This window comes from Letharia lupina (genome assembly GCF_014066315.1).
Source record: "Letharia lupina isolate WasteWater1 chromosome Unknown contig_19, whole genome shotgun sequence".
Classification (NCBI taxonomy): domain Eukaryota; kingdom Fungi; phylum Ascomycota; class Lecanoromycetes; order Lecanorales; family Parmeliaceae; genus Letharia; species Letharia lupina.
This window is the reverse complement of record NW_023502988.1, coordinates 230,901-247,479: the sequence shown is the minus strand read 5'-3', so window position 1 is coordinate 247,479 and position 16,579 is coordinate 230,901. Positions and strand designations below refer to the sequence as shown.

Here is a 16,579-nt window from a genome sequence, read left to right as displayed (position 1 = left end):
GAGACCCTCATGCCTTCGATCTTACAACACTGGATCGAACAGATACACGATAGTAACCAACAACCTGAGCCCTGAAATCCATATCATGCACAATTGCATTCTCGGCGTATCACTCCCTCGCGTCCCCGTGTTGCCTGATCCTCGAGCTGAAAACTTGTCACATCGGTCCAACAGCCTGTGACTTATATTTACGAGCCTGCCTCCACTGCACCAGAGGTCTTGTGTTTGCCACACGCCCATTTTTCAAAACAAAAAGTGAAAAAAAATTACAACCCCCCAAACGCCAATCGTCGAAGACCCGCCCATCCGTCCGTCCATCCTTGGTACATCCACTTCACGCCACAATACCACTGACACCGCCACTCCACCCCGCAGCTCCAAATAAACCATCATTCCATCCATCAGTCGCTCCCTCTTCCCCTCCAACACGCTCTTCGACATATCCCGAGACAGCGATGGTAAAGGGATAAGCGGCTCGTCGCTGAGAAAATACAGGCTTTGGATTGCGGATGCATGATTGGGGTGGGATTGGGCGCTGTTGGATGATGGCTACGGGTGTGGGTAGGGAGATGTAGAAGATGCTTGCGCGTCGGAGGTGGGTGTTTCGTGGGGGAAATTGCTGTAACTACTTGCCAGCTGAGAGGTTGGGAAGGCAAGGCAAGGCATGGTATGCGGCCGTTGATATCTAGCTATCTGGGGTGGTGCACCCAGTGCTTTGGGGGAAGGGATGAGAGTTGTGCGCGTGACGGGAATTGGAAATTTCTTGATATCTTTGCTGGGATGTTTTTGCATGGAGCAGATGCGTCTGGTGATTAAGGGTGAATTCCGTCAACCTGACAATCCGTCTCTTTCTATAATAACAACCATCATTTCCTCCACCCACGACCTTACAGCTCACAGTGACAAAACCACCACATTAACGCCTTTTTTCCATCCATCCATCCATCAAAAATACACCCTCCAAGTCGGAACCCCCTTAAAACACCACGACGATCAACAAACCAAGCACCAACGCCGACATCGAATACAGCAAACTCAACGAACCACGATCCGCCTTCCCAGCAAACGCAGACCCTCCAACCTCAACGGTAGGACTGGCCAAAGACAGCGTAACAGTGCTATTACCAATGTCCAAAACGCCCGACGCTCGCAAGCGGACCGGGGTCCCGGAGATCACAACGCCAGGACCACCAGCCGAGATGGTAGTCCCGTCGATGGAGAACGCGGTAGGGTTTGCCGTGAAGACTTGCCCCGCTACCGTAAAGACCGACGATGATGGTGCCGCGGCAGGGACGAGCAAGGACCCCGGTACGACGACGCCGGGCGCGCCGGGCGTCACCGTCTGGCCGCCGATGACGTACGCGCCCGCGTCGTCGGCGGTGAAGGTTCGAGAGCCGATGATGATGGGTGGGAGCGTGGGGCCGGGGCGGAGGAGCTCGGTGCGGCCGCCTACGACCACGGCCGAGGCGTCGGGGGCTAGGCTGATCGGGGTGTTGGAGATTGTGAGGGCGGGGGCGCCGGGGATGAGGGTTTGGTTGTCTATGATGTAGTCGGAGGCGCTGTTGGCGGTGATGGTTTGGGAGTTGAATGTTAAGGGGGGAGGTGGGAGGATGGGGTCGAGTGTGATGGTGTTGCTTCCGATGACTGCTTGAGAGGCGGTTGGAGCGAGACTGATGGGGGTGCCGGATATTGTTATAGCTGGAGCACCTGGTATTAGGGTTTGACCGTCTATGATGTAGTCGGATGCGCTGTTCGCGGTGAAGGTTTGAGAGCCGAATGTCAATGGGGGAGGCGTGGAGGCGGGGCCAAGTGTGATGGTACTGCTTCCGATGACTACTTGAGAGGGGGTTGGAGCGAGACTGATGGGGGTGCCGGATACTGTTATAGCTGGAGCACCTGGTATCAGGGTTTGACCGTCTATGATGTAGTCGGATGCGCTGTTGGCGGTGAAGGTTTGAGAGCCGAATGTCAATGGAGGAGGGGTATTGGCGGGCGTAAGATCTATGGTGCTGCTTCCCAAGACGAACTGCGTCGCGCCCGGAGCGAGGCTGAGTCGCGTCCCTGAGACCGTGACTGCTGGACCTCCTGGGGTGAGTATTTGTCCAGCGATCGTGTATTCGGACTTGCTGTCTGCGGTATAGGTTTGAGAGCCAACTGTCAATGCAGGTGGTAGTGCGAAGGTGGATCCGAGTCCAATCGTGCTACTACCGACGACAACCTGGGTACCGCTTGGAGCGAGGCTGATGCGCGTTCCTGAAATTGTGACCGCTGGAGCTCCTGGCGTAAGTGTCTGCCCGCCTACTACGTATTTTGATGCACTATTGGCGGTAACAACTTCACCTCCCACCGTGAATGCTGGCGCGCTGGTAGAGCTTAGCACAATCGTGCTACCAGCGATGACGATTGCACTCGCGGAAGGCGCAAGGGACACTTCGGTACCCTGTACGTTGATTGGTCGTGCTCCAGGTATGAGCGTTTGGCCTGCTACCACATACTGAGAAGCAGCGTTCTGGGAGATCTGCTGCGAGCCCACGGCAACTGATGTGATTCCAGCGACAGTTAGCCCCTCGGGTCCACCAGCCGGTAAGACGGACGTGACGCCATTAACTACTACAGCTGAGGCGGAGGGAGCGATTGAGATACTGTAGATTGGTGTTGGTGTGAGCATTGGGTATGGTTGGACACCCTGGATCTCAGGTAGAGAAGTGGAAGTGATGCCAATGGCGCCAGCTATGATAGCGCCTAAACCTTGAAAAGTTGAAGGAGGCTTGGCTGGGTTGGCTGGCGGAGGGTTTGCCCCGTGAACATCTTCTGGAGAGTTCACCAAGGGATTTTCGGAAGAACCTATTGGCATTGACAGTGGTTGATTAGCCTCCCCAGGTGGCGAAAGGCTTGGAACCTTAGGTTGAAGGCTTGGAGGAGGGTTGACCGCTTGGGTTTCCGGAGAGATGGCTGGCGTGCTGCTTGGATTTTCTACTGGCGTTGGCAGAGGTAGACTTGGAGCTTGTGGAGGCGAAGGGTTTTTGGGGTCAGCGGCGAAAGATGCTAGAAGCATCATTAGTTGCCGTGAATCTCTTACTGAAGATGACACAAATTGGACTTACTGTCTTGACCATGCGCAGTGCTGGATGCTCCAGCTTTCGGCAGTCGCTCAGCTTCAGGAGTGACTTCTGGCGTCGCAGCAACGGCCGTGGCACCTGGTGCTGCTGGAGTGGGGCATGCACCAGGATGGAAACACCCTTTCCCAGCGATTGTGACTGTCGACGAGACGGTCAACTCCGGTTCTCCAATCTGAACGTGGATAAAGTTGGGGAGTAGCTTAGCTTGATGGGGGCAAAAGTAAGCGAAAAGATTGACGGAAGGTCCTCCTGGCAAGCAAGAGGCGATGCCAGGAAATTTTGAGATGTATTCGGAATCCTGGGCCATCCAATCAATGAGAGTGTCAGGGACATAGCCGAAATTCTCATTGAAAACCTTGGACGGGAACTGGTCGCTAAGAGGAGGGTAGACAAAAGGCTTTGAAAATGAAACGTGTATCACGTCAAGAGCTTCCTGCTTTGAACCTGAGTCGAAGTATCTTTCTGCGTTAGAATTGATGCCCGTAATGTAAAGTGCACTTTTTGTTGCTGCACTTTCGGTGTGGTTGTCCAGCCTGGTGGCGTTGTAATTCCAACTCGCGTACGTCTGGGCTCGACATGTAGCCTGATACGTTGACGTCGTAGCACATGCTGCACGGCCATCTTCGTCTACGACAGCTGGGACACTGATGACCTTGACACTCGGGAACACGTAATATTGTGTTGGGGAGATGCTTTGCGCGCGGTCAAAGAGGTCTATGATATCACAGGAAGGGGCTTACCTACATAGTTTCTCCAAGGGTTGTAGCTAGAGACCCATTGAGCCCAATCTGCGTCACCGAGGGGCCGGGTGCTACATTATAAATATTGGGGATTTCCGGGAACCCCAACGCACTTTCTACAGTAGAGGTGTGAGTGAGTGTCCCTCTGACTGTAGAAACGTTGGTGGTGACAGTCGTGTCTATGTACTGAGTGGCAAACGTGATGAAAGTCGTTACGTGGGTTGAAACGACCGTACTGTAAGTGAAGTAGTCTTTGATCACAATTGGTCAGCAAGAAATTCTCCAAGGTATTCTTTTAGAATCACCCACCGGCCCAATACCTCACGTCGATCGTATCTTGGACGACGAAACAGCAAATGCTCGAAGAAAAAGCAGTGTTGACCGAAGTCTCATTCTTGAAGGTAGAATTGTAAATGCTGGGAGCAGTCGGAGACGTCTTTGAGCTGTTCGAAGAGACTTCATATCCCGTAAAGGCGCCGGATGGTGTCATGACGCTATTGGACGAGACATTGTATCCAAGTGGCGACGCTGTGCCTTGAGTCAGCCTGGTCGGACTCATGACATTTTTGGTTATTCAGAACAAATTACCTCGAAGAGACAAAGCACTAACATCAATTATGCCTAGAATCGCCCAGTAAACGAAGTGGAAGGAGACGGTCGGCATGTTGATCGGTCAATGGCGGTCTGAGGATACTTTTTCCCTTCACGAAACAGAGAACCTGCCTGTATATCATAAGGCTGCTGGGACGAGGCTGAGAGTCCTTGTTCCTGGAGACCCGCAGTTACGCTTGGCAGCCAATTTTCCGTGGACCGGCTCATGCATCAAATGCCATAGCCACGCCAGAAGCGGATGAAATCAGGCTCGCGTGAGATGATCGCCGTCGGAGAAGAGGAAGCTATTGGTTGATAAAGTGGGACCCTTGGGGAGCCTAGATCGCCATTCTTCGTCTGGAAAATCCCTTGAGATGGAAAAGGCACGATTGGCTGAATTTCTCAGCCGAAATGTCATGCTATCCCAGGCTGCCTGCATATGCAGTCGATCATCCTGCAGCGACGCGTCGTAAAAACAACCCTTTCGTCTAAAGAAGGCCGCAGAAATCAGTCAGCTTATGTTCCCCTAGATCAAAACATAAGAAGACATCGGTATTTCGACGCAATTGCGCAGTCCGCGATGCTTTTACAGATCCTTTTCGGGTGAGAGTACCTCTAGAAGTGTCCGACTTTTATTCGCTTTTTCCAGAGCTAGGACTTCTGCTCCAATACCGCGGATGGCTTCCTCTACTCCAGCACCAATAGTGATACCTCCCAGTCAAGATTTCGACGGCAATGACGGTCCTTGGTCTTCTTTTTACCTTGAGATCGGTTCCCCTGCCCAAGATGTCAAGGTTCTGATTTCGACAGCTGGCTATCAAACGTGGGCCGTCGTCCCACAGGGTTGCGTTGCTTCTGATCCTCCGGATTGCGCGACGTTGCGCGGTGGCTTGTTCATACCCAGCCAGTCCAGTACATGGAGTTATAACAATGCAAGCATCAATGGGACCTTCACGCTGGAGCTTGAGACTAACCTTGACTTTTCCGGCAATGGAGATTATGGCTACGATACCATAGTACTTGGTTACCAAGGTAGCAATGGACCCTCCCTCCAACAGCAAACCATAGCAGGTATCGCAACAAAAGAATTCTACCTTGGCGTCTTCGGTCTGAATCCTCGGTCGACCAATTTCTCCACGTTCGATGACCCTGTACCCAGCTACATGGCGACTCTGAAGGACAGATCTATGATTCCGTCCTTGTCTTGGGGTTATACAGCAGGAAATCAGTATCGCCCTGGCACAGTTCTGGGCAGCCTCACGTTGGGGGGCTATGACTCATCACGGTTCGTCACGAATGACGTGACGTTTGCCTTCAATCAAGTGGATGAGCGCGATCTTACAGTCAATATTGAGAGCATCCTCATGACCACCAGCAACAACACTGTCCATCTGTTGAACAACAGCATAGCAGCGTATATTGATTCCACTATACCCTATTTCTACCTCCCGTTAGATGTATGTCAGCAATTCGAGGATGCTTTCGGAATACTGTGGGACAACGATGTTCAGGCTTATCTGGTCAACGACACTCTGCACAAATCTCTACAGACCCAGAATGCCACGGTGATCTTTTCAGTTAGCAACACGACACACTCAGTCAGCATCTCATTGCCATACGCGGCCTTTGATTTGATCGCAGAATACCCTTTGGTCACCAATACAACTCGATACTTTCCCCTCATGCGCGCCATGAACGACAGCCAATATACCCTTGGCAGAGCGTTCCTTCAAGAAGCGTAACCGTTCACTGCGTTTTATCGACCTGGCAGATTTAAGATGCTGACGTGTCTCTAGATACATTATTGCCGACTACGAGCGCCGCAATTTCTCGATTTCTCAATGCAGCTGGGATCCCGGAGCTCAAGAAAGCGTTGTCGCCATCGAGTCACCGGCCAACTCAGAGGCGAGCGGAAAGCTAGTTGCTGGTACCGATACTAGGGGCTTGACTTCTGGGCGCATTGCTGGAATCGTAGTCGGCAGCATTGTTGGCCTTCTTTTCGTTGTTTTCTTGGCTTTTAGGGGCAAAAGGAAGGTTACTACGAATGTGGATACGGGATTTCAAGGAAAGCCCGAGTTGGCCGCAAAAGACGCGCCACTCTTCCACGGAGACAAAACTTCGAACGCAAAGACGCTAGGACTTGACGGCGGGAGCGATAGGGAACGCGAACTCGACAGTTACATGCATCCAGCTGCAGAGCTTGAAGCCAGTAGAGACATACAGGAGATGAAGAGCAACGAGGAAGTCGGAATTGAGTTGGCAATTTCGAACTTGCAAGTCAGCGAGCTGCCGTCCTAGCTGACTGTCACTGCCGGGCCCATGCAAAAATCAAGCAGATTACGAATTTGTGGGTCAAGAAAGGGTGGGCTGAGTTAACAGGCGTGACTTCCTTGCAGGCATTTGCAGCTAGCTACATGTAGAATAGCTGCTTGGTGGAGGGGCTACCTTCCTGCAGCAGGCTTCCATAAAATTCATCATCCTTTGCTACCCACATAGTAGAACTGTTCCGTTCAACGGGCTGAGAGACTTTTCGAGGTTGGACCGTAATATTAGAAAGCCAAGAGTTTGTTTAGTGTTGGGTCTGCATCCCTAAGCCATTCTGGATAGTGGACCGGCAGACTTTCGGACTTTTCTGGAGGTGCAACCTATAGATCTAGAGATCTGTCCAAGAGCGTGATATACGTGTAGAGGGGTAGAGCTCACGCACGCTCCACAGCGTTCCATTAAAGCCAGTTGAGATCTGTGAAAATGGCTGCGACGAGACTATGGCCCAAGAAGTCTCTTACAACTAGACTCGAGGGCGCTCGATGAGGTGCAGGAAAAGTGGAGAAAGACAAGGCTGAAGGGCTTCACGAGCCTCGGCAGATAATGTCCAGTGGGACAGGCGTCGCTGGAACACGTGGCATGGATTTTTTGGGGCGTTGCTTGACGGTGCAGTCTACCCGTAGCTGAATATTAGGCGTGCTGAGTGGACGTAGGATTGGAAGGAATGGTGAGAGCAGTGCCGAGGTTGTTTCCACTCAAGGCAAATGACGCTAGTCTGACGTTGGTATAGCGCTCTGCAGCCTATAAATAGCGCTTGCCCCCCTTTCCGTCTGACCTTCACTCAAGGTCCGCGTTGATAATTGTAAACCTCTGGAACGAGAGGCCTGCCTATAACATCATGAGCAGGACAAATCTGGTGTGGTATGTCTTGATGGTCTGAGGGAAAGATTGGCGCGACTTCCAGGGAAGATGCTCCTTCCCGCGTTCCAGGCGCAGTGCCTGCATCACGTCTGAACATCTGCAGTCAGCGTCGAATGTAACGATCCATCATAGACTCCTGCCTCATGTGCCTTAAGGCGCAGTCGACAGTCGTCATGCTTTCTCGTCAGTCGCAGCAAACAATGCCTCCCGTTGTCTGGCACAATTTTACATACATAGTCTGCGACGATAGCAAAGACGTCCAGCTCCGACCTCCTGCCGTTGTCTTCTCGTCGCCAAAGTTTCAAACATGCCATCCTGCCCTGATGGAGGCCGATTCCAAGTCTGCTCCTTGACGAATCGGTTCGTAGGGTGTTGCAGCACTTCAGCGTGCCATGATGGCGCCCAGGGCTGTCCGCGTGACGGTTTGAGGCCAGCGAGCTTCAATCCAGATATTAGATATCAAAATCAAGACTGCCGCCAAGGCGGCCCTTGGTACAACTGCCCTTTCACAACTCCACCGCCGTTCATGGGCTGTTGCAACGACGTCCTCTTCAATTAGCAGCTTTGCGTCGTCCCCTACGTCCACCAATACAGCAGACACACCTGCAGGGGCGAATACAGTAGCTTCTGCTGCGCAGGGTCTCCATACACTCTCTGGTAGCGTGCCAACAGTAAATGCAGCGGCCCAGTCAGTAATCCATGCTGTTACATCTCCTCCAAAGTCAAACACTGCCGCAATTGCTGGAGGTGTAGTGGGAGGCATCGTCGGTCTAGCTCTTCTACTTGCACTTCTCACCATACATCGTCGCTGGCGAACCACTCGACGACTGCAAGATATGGGTGAAGGGAGATCACCGACATGGGGCTCGGGGAATGCTCGTTCCTTGCAACCCGGTGAAGCTGAGCTGGAGGAGATGAAGCAAGGGCCTTCTCCAAGTAAGCGTACATTGTCACTCCGACCGTGCATAGAGCTGACTGCGTCTCTTCAGCATCTTCAACTTTGCTTCCGCCTTCGCCTTTACCCTCGCCTTTACCGCCGCCACCTGCCTACACAGCATACAGATCGCACGGCAATGAGCTAGATAGGTCATCCAACCTTTCCCAGCCATCCGCTAGTTCTCCGTATCCCTCTCACGACCTTGTGTCTCCAGAGTCGCCACCTTCGCCTCCGCCGCTGAAAACTCGCCTTTCCCAACATTCAGCAGATCAACACTCGGACGAACGGAGCGTGTCGCCGATATCATCACACTACCAGCATCAACCATCTGATGAGACTGGAGGCCCGGAGTCGAGTATGTACTCGGAGTTCTCGTCAAGCGAAATGCTCCACACTCACAGCATGCGACCATGATACTAGCCAGTAATGAAAGTTCAAATTCCAGTGGCATGTTCATGAGAGCGGTCTATTAAGACGCCAAGATTGCCTCCGTCACTTGGAAATTCGAGTATACGAAGTAAATATTTTCAACATCGTTAGCGCCAAACTCGTTCTACGTTCGTAAATCACTGGCTACGTATCTAACGGCTTTGTACCAAGATTTTCTTTGGACTACTCCAGCATGGAATGAAGGCAAAAGGCTAAAGGGGGGGATTTCCTGTTCATGAACCTGGCGCTTAGGGTCGTAATTGAACAGCTGGCAAAGCTCGAAATATTCAGCATGCGTTTCAATATTTCTTCATCTGTTCAACGATAGCTCCAGTGGCACCACTTGACATGTTTTCCGCCGAATTTAGCGGCTTTTCCGGTAGAGCCCGTATCCGGTTCGCCGTATATTTAAGGCCAGGATCCCATGTTTCATCGCCGCTTAAAGTACCCAAGTCTCTGTTTCCTCGGCAGAGCCTTCCGTAGGGTTTCGCCCCACCTCCTCTTTCCTTGGAGGAGACAGATGTCCCGGGTAGACCTCACCAAACCTCTTCCCGGCGCTTTCGTGCTTCCGTTAACACTTGAGAGACGCAAATCAGCCAATCGCAGGGCCGCCCTGTATCTGCATGTGACCTCGCGCTACGGCTACCTGCCTGTCAGGCGGTCTTCTTCCACATAGCCATGACACACCTACCCACTGATCTCAGGCGGTTCGTTTCGGCTGCGTCTTGAGGTATCGAGCTTGACTCCGGTTTGAGCTTCTTCTGCCCCCAACGACCGTCTCCTTATCGCTTTCTCATTACCTCATCATCATGTTCCTACAGCCAATCATAGCAACCTTGCCCATGCGGATCTCTTCCGTTGCCATGGTTTCACTTTCGCTTCTCTGCCACACAACACAGTTAAGACTGATCTACACCAGAGCCGTTGTGGACGGAACGCTACCAGACCCGAGACCTTGGGCGTCTTGATTCTGCTAGATTGCGTCGCACTTCAAGTGCTACGCCTGAGCTCCACACCCTTCCGTCTCGTGACATGACTCAAAATTGTCACCCGCGTGATGGGCTATATCTTGACTGGTCAGATACTGAGCGCCGCCCTTCGTTTCAAAGTTTCCCTCCATCATTCTGCCAAGCTGCCGCGTCTCTGCTTGCGTATTTTCGATCATGCGCAGGCTTTGATTGGACTCAGTATCCATCGGGCATACCCTTTCCCTTCATCAAGAGTGAAGGTCATCGTGTCCTGAAACCTCTTATTTCGCTTTGTTAGAGTGTGTGGACTTTGTAGAACATTTCGGTCACGCTACTGGATGGCCGCCCTTGTGTTACACAACCTCTTCATCAGAATTCGAAGCAGAGTGGGCGGATCGAAGCTCTCTGACCATGGTCTTGGATTGTTTTGCCAGGCGGCCGACATCTCATCACTATAAAAGCAAGCTTTCCCACCCCTTTAATCCATCTTACCAGACGTTCTGCTTCTACCTTCTTCGCATCTACCACTTTTCTCTGAGCTATTATTGAATCGGCATTCGGTCTCCAATCCCTCATCTACCAACTGGCTTGGTCAGACACACTCTCGCAGCACGCTACACATAAGGCGAGACGATATCTACTCAAGTGTTAATCATCAGTGGTGAGCCGAAACACTTCGCCTTCTATAACTCGTAATGTTCAATGACCAGCTCTATCTGACCTCACACAGTTCGCCATGGCAGCACCCGGCCCGAACCCGAGACCACAACAAGCCTGGCCATCCTTACCTTCTCTCAGTGATGCTGAGACAATGGTGCGACAGGCGCTGGAAAATCGACACACTTGGGATACCATCATTTTGTGCACCCTAGTAGATGATCTCTTTGGAAGGCCCATCTATAGCAAGGAAATTGCAAGCGTCATCAGCGTTCGCGACGGTCGTACAAACGTCCCTTTCCACACGGCTATCGTCGTGTACATGTTCGACATTGCGCAGCTGCCATTCATTGAAGAGGTTTGTCCTCTGACGTGTCGGTACAAAAAATGGGAAGAAGTCAAGAACAAGTTTATGGCACGCAATGGGCAAAGAGACTACGACGATATGGAAGAGATGAGCGCATGGATCCTCTACAACGAGACGTTGACGACTGCGAATCTGATAGCATCCAATCAGTTAGGTTCGTCATCAGCAAGGCAGTAAGGAGAGGGTGAACACCTGTCTGCCGAAGGAGACAAGGCCCGATAAGATGGTGAGCGCTAGGGGCGATTTCTGACTGTTGGTTCATTTGAATGTCATGCTGTGTGGGCTCTTTCTGATCTACTGTCGTCAAATTTGTTCGCAGGTCGGAAGTCACTCATTGAGGGAATTCTAGCATGCGTCTCGGCGTTCTTGTCTACGGCTTTGTACTGCATCAAAGCTTTGATATCTAATAGTCTGTTTCAAAGGTCACCTTCTGTGGCACAATCCAGGGCACCCATTGCGCATGCTGCTTCAACTTCTTGGTCCGTGTGGGCATGATCTCAGTAGACTAGCTTTCGAGCTGGGAAGGAACCGCTATACAGCTCAGTCTTCTACATGTGAACACCTCTCGCACTGTCCGGTACTTACTCCCTTTGAGAGGTTGTTGAACACTTCGCAGCTACAGGCTCTCGTTCATACGCGCATTCAACAAAGTACTCAGAGCTTCCGAAGTATTTTCTCGAGGCTTGGCGCCATGGCCCAGGTAAGCTAACAGAAGAAGTGAATGTCTCGGGTGCTGAAACTGTCCGTTTTAAGGCGGACTTCACCCATGACTCTGGAGAAACTTAGTCTTTCGTGACTATGAGGGCTTCCGAAAGGCGTTCAACAAGACATTGCCCTCGCTTGCTTCTGCTACCTTCTTTGATGTTTTCAGGATTCGTACTACATTCACTGCGACTTCCCTTGGCGTTTGTTCTGAGCTGCGGAAAAAAGAAACTTTGGAATTGTTCCTCTATATACATATGGGTATTTTCCTCCCTGGATACCCAAATCTCCTTGTATTCTACTACTGGAAGACTAATTTGCCAGTGAACTCGCACTAGCTATCCTCAAGGCGTATTTATGCCAGTCCTATTTCTTGCCCTTTGATACCTATCTTTCAGCCTTAACGCCTCGCTTTCGTCTTGGCACGGCTACTGAAAAGGTCTTTCCTGTGCACTCAGCTAGCTGATGACAACAATACGATGTCTGACTACAAACACACTTTTCTGTCCTGGTATCAAAGATTAGAAGCATCCAAAGCTGTCTGATAACTTGGTTGATATGCTGAATGTAGCTGGTGAGTCTGTCAAATCCGCGTGTCTCTTTCGATGTCCCATTTGATTTGAGGCTAACAAAGATCAGACCCACTTCGATGACTTGATCCGAAGCGGAAGATCGATGGGAGTCGTCCACGCCATGTCAGCAGCCATGCAAAATCGCCAGGTTCAAAAACCCTCCATCGGTGAGAGAGTCGAGAGCGACCAGCCAAATGAACACCTAAACATATCAGCGCACATCGCATAATTCCAAGGAATCTCAGAAGTCAACAGAGAAGACCGCAGCCAGACTTTCGCTTCTACTCTCGACTGAGGGTTGACTCCCAAGCCCAAGATGGCAAAAAGTTGACCGAGATTAAGGTCACGACAGTAGGTGGTCGCGGCTCTCCAGCCGATGTGCAGCTTGACTGTCGGTTTAGTAGAGATTTCCGACTCGCGGACCGTGCGAACAAGGCTTTCTGTCTCTCTGAGATTAGTATGTTAGATTCGTTGATGACGCAAATCTACAATTGCATGTTTGCGCTTGAATAACCCTGCTTTCACTCAGAACTGTCTCAGCTTCATTCGCATTTGGAATACTTTGATAGCGAAAGGGGCGCCGGTGATCGTCTACAGAGCGTTGCGCTGCAACTCCATGTTGAAAAAGCCTACTTCAATAGCTAGGCTGTCGGTATGATCCTGCAGATGAGAAGCGCCAGTGGCACTTTGAAGAGTCAGTTGCAACTTTTGGTACGGAACCAGGTGGGGAATGGCTTAGTCTGTGCCTCTCACAATCTTTCACCGGTTAATCATCACCCCTGCAAGAATTGTTCAGAGTCACGGTGGAGTTTTTGAATTACATTCTACGAGAACATGATAGTAATCACCCTATTCTTTGTACCAGATCTCCCTGTCAACATGCGACTCAGTCTCCAAACTTTCAGTGCCCTTGAAATCTACTCCTATCTTCTCTGGAATTTCACCCTGGCGAGGATGAGAATCTGGACGGCAATCTGTCCACAAGATTTGTCTCTTTTCGTTCTCTCAAGTTTAGCTTGAAAAGGATCTAAACCCTTGAAACTTCTGCATCTGTTAAAATATGGCTTGCAATTCAAAGTATACTACTGAGTGAGTAAAAACCTATCGAGTCGGGGGCGATGAGAACGTGTTGTTACAATCGCCGCCCTAGCAATACTCTGAAAGTACAGAACGGACATGGAAGAGTCTCGAAACAAATACCTCTCAGTTGCTTGACTTCTTGCGCCCTCAGCATCCACCAGATCGGGTCCTCCAGGCTGGAAAGGTCTCGTGTTTGGCTTGCAAGCATCACGAAGAGCTCACCACGCTACTCTCAAGATCGGCGAGTTCAAAAAGGCCACAAAAGCATTCAAGGTCAGTATCACCATGATCGCAACGTCTTGCTACTCAGTCGATGGGACGTGTAATCCTCAGCTCAATTTGTCGAATATGACCACTGTGGGAGGTAGAAATGGGGCTATCATGAAGACTCTCAGATTCAACATGCAGTGCATACGTATCCATACTCAACACCGCCTTGATCCAGAAACTTGGCGCTAGTCATAAGTCGCTCACCGACGAAGATTCCGACCATACTGAGAATCAAGGGGATCCCTGCGTCATCCCCGTACCTTGACCGGCTCACTCGCCTGCAGATCACGCACAAGGTTCAGAGCACTGCACGTTACCTGTTTCACACTCGACTTATGGCGCTGAGAGTGGCCGACAGAGAGGCTGCTGAGAGCCAAGCCGGAGCATGTTAGGTTGTTCCCTCCGAAGAGTATGGACCTTTCCGATGCCTGGACTGCCGCATTGGTGCGGTCTAATCTTGGGAGGAGTTTCAGGTTGCGACTCTCCCGAATGATCACATCTCGCCTTCAATTGGCACCAAAATACGATCAAGTCACCGAAGTTAGTACAGTTACAATTCCTTCAATCGCTACCCGCCTGACCGATCGTTAGAACATCATTATCACTGATGGCGGTTTCAGCGCTTTCATGATCCACATGGTTCTCATTCGTTCATTCCACGCAGGTTGCAAGTTGTACATTGCTGAATGGCATTATGGGAGTTTTCTTGCGCTGGGGTACGAGAAATATGCCTGTTAGGCCTCTATTTAGGCCTATTCAGGCTTGCTATCCCCGGCGTGAGACGGCCCAACCACTATCTACACTCTACGTGGGCCCATATACGTGCATTGATGCGTGTTTTTCATGAATGGGACAACTAACGTGAGCTTGGGAAGCGACCTGTGGACTGAGAGCGAAGGACTGAGGAAGCTAAAAGAGGGTGAGGATAAAGTTCCAAGGACCAAGCCGGGTTCCAAACGTCCCTTGAGCTACAACTTCTGGCGATATACAAGGGTCCGCGGCGAGTCTCACAAGGGGGCCCCGTCAAATACAGAGTCATATGAAGAAAACAGCGATAACAGTGGTCAGCTTGCAAGCCATTCCCAACGAACTCTTCTTTGACTCGAAACTCGTCTGTGATCCTGGCACCTCCCTGATGATTCTAACCGGATGTTTTCCAAAGCTCTTCGATCTGTACTTGGGAGGATCCTACCAGAGCTTACCTCGGAGCCGGACGGGCTTACGTAGCCAATATTCTTGATGTTAGAGGGACATGCCTAGAAGAGCCGAATGGAAGTTCTCAAGTCAACGTATGCAATACTTCCTTCATTAACGGTTCGATCAAGAAGCTGTTGGGTAAACAGACCGAGGTCTTCCCACTTCGGCATCGCATGTCCGTACTCTGACCAGCGACGAGAGACGCGTAAGGCATTGTTGAAGGCTGGACTGCAGAACATCCGAGTCGGCACAATCGAATTCTGGCAGGGCGAAGAGATTGACCTGATGATTATGGACCTCGTTCACGCGGGAAATGACCACGGCGCTCTCGACTTCCTAGGCAAGAAGGAGCGTCTGAAATGTTCTTCTTACTCGACAGACCCAGCATCTATTCGTCTATGGAGCAAGGAAAAACACGCCACTCGGAAGATCCGGTGCGGTATTTCTGGGCATCACTTCGACCTGGAAAACACAGCTCGATCGCAGCATGAGCCGTAAAGCTCAGCGAAGTGTACTTCAAGCTCCCGAAATGGGAAGAACAAGCCAGAAAGACCTCTCTACTTTGGTCACCATCTACGAAGCTGGAGAGAGCCTTGAAATCAAAATGGACCAAGGAGTGTCACGACCAGAATCGAGCGGAGATCAAAGCAGAGATGTTGACGAATCTGGCTTGAAGTGGGCTGATAAGTCTTCCGAAACTGCTATGCTCTCTCCACAATACGTGTTTGCTTCTTTCTAGCATATCATGGACAAACGTGTTCACGTCTCTGCTTTCTATCAAATTCGGGCTCTGGTTTTTGGCAGATTCACGGAGCTTTGCTAAGGTTATCTAGCACCCGAGGACGTGGAAAAAGAAGCTGAAAGCGAAGCTAGCCAAGCGGCGCGTGCGACCCTGAAAAGCAACCTTCAACAACAGATCAACCAGGAATTGAAGGATCAGCTCCGAAAGGAGCTGAGAGGAGAGATGGAGGCGAGCATAAGGTCGGAGATTCAACAGGAGGTGAAGGCGGCCTACCAGGCCAAACTGGCAAGTCTGGACTGATGGAAATGGTCTGCTCAGTGCTGGCAAGTCTCTGTGAATGAAGCCCAATTTGATACGTTAAGCGGTTTATTTGGTCTTCTATCCTATGCGAATTACTGATGACTTAACGATTGCGATACTGGTTTGCTATTTGTGCTAGGAGAAGGGGAAGAGATCTATTGGACGACAGTGTATATTAGCAGCTTGGTTCTCGCATGGGAGCTCGCTTCTAAAAAGGGGGTGCTTTGTGGGGGTGGCCATTGCCACTCCCAAGGAAGTCGCATTTTGCTAAGCTAAATGTGGCTAGCACGATCACATAAATAGCAATCTCGTAGCAAGAAAATACGAACATCTTACACACCACGGAAATCACCCTTTTCAACGAGTTGGTTTTTTCAGGCAGGGGGTGGGCTGTTAGGTTGCTTTGCAGACGTCATTTAGCGTATTCAAAACACTCTAGAATGCTTGGCACCGGAGATCTTTCACATCACACCCAAATTCGTACTGTAGCATTGATATCTCTCCGCAAAATCATTCAATAACACTGCTATCGTTATATACTGAAGTCTTGGCTTGTTCCTCAGCCCTCCAATCGCCATGCCTCTTCCCCTTGGTACTCCTGCTCAGGCGAAAGCCGAGCATCTTCTTCATTCCTACTGGAGGTCTTCGCAAGTAGCCAAAGAGATCCGCTTTTCTCTCAGTACTGTTTATAGCTGGAATCAGCGCCTACAAATGTATCGCAC

General features: G+C 50.8%; 5 protein-coding genes across 5 annotated transcripts; 4 read left to right on the top strand and 1 right to left on the bottom strand.

The window, feature by feature from the left end:
- Positions 1-976: 976 nt before the first annotated feature.
- On the bottom strand, positions 977-4,523 carry HO133_003944 (uncharacterized protein; the record flags this gene model as incomplete). Its single annotated transcript, XM_037294865.1, has 6 exons — positions 977-3,045; positions 3,105-3,811; positions 3,860-3,885; positions 4,091-4,110; positions 4,169-4,387; positions 4,448-4,523. 6 exons carry the CDS (start codon positions 4,521-4,523, stop codon positions 977-979), a joined length of 3,117 nt encoding a protein of 1,038 aa, XP_037148912.1.
- Positions 4,524-5,127: 604 nt separating this feature from the next.
- Positions 5,128-6,748, top strand: HO133_003943 (uncharacterized protein; the record flags this gene model as incomplete). The annotated part of the gene is made up of 2 exons (XM_037294864.1): positions 5,128-6,188; positions 6,247-6,748. The coding sequence occupies 2 exons, from the start codon at positions 5,128-5,130 to the stop codon at positions 6,746-6,748; spliced, it is 1,563 nt and encodes a 520-aa protein (XP_037148911.1).
- A 1,088-nt stretch (positions 6,749-7,836) lies between these two features.
- Positions 7,837-8,987, top strand: HO133_003942 (uncharacterized protein; the record flags this gene model as incomplete). Its single annotated transcript, XM_037294863.1, has 3 exons — positions 7,837-7,976; positions 8,196-8,572; positions 8,626-8,987. 3 exons carry the CDS (start codon positions 7,837-7,839, stop codon positions 8,985-8,987), a joined length of 879 nt encoding a protein of 292 aa, XP_037148910.1.
- Positions 8,988-10,706: 1,719 nt separating this feature from the next.
- On the top strand, positions 10,707-11,171 carry HO133_003941 (uncharacterized protein; the record flags this gene model as incomplete). Its single annotated transcript, XM_037294862.1, has 1 exon — positions 10,707-11,171. The coding sequence occupies one exon, from the start codon at positions 10,707-10,709 to the stop codon at positions 11,169-11,171; it is 465 nt and encodes a 154-aa protein (XP_037148909.1).
- A 3,716-nt stretch (positions 11,172-14,887) lies between these two features.
- On the top strand, positions 14,888-15,857 carry HO133_003940 (uncharacterized protein; the record flags this gene model as incomplete). The annotated part of the gene is made up of 3 exons (XM_037294861.1): positions 14,888-14,907; positions 14,962-15,254; positions 15,649-15,857. The coding sequence occupies 3 exons, from the start codon at positions 14,888-14,890 to the stop codon at positions 15,855-15,857; spliced, it is 522 nt and encodes a 173-aa protein (XP_037148908.1).
- Positions 15,858-16,579: the final 722 nt, after the last annotated feature.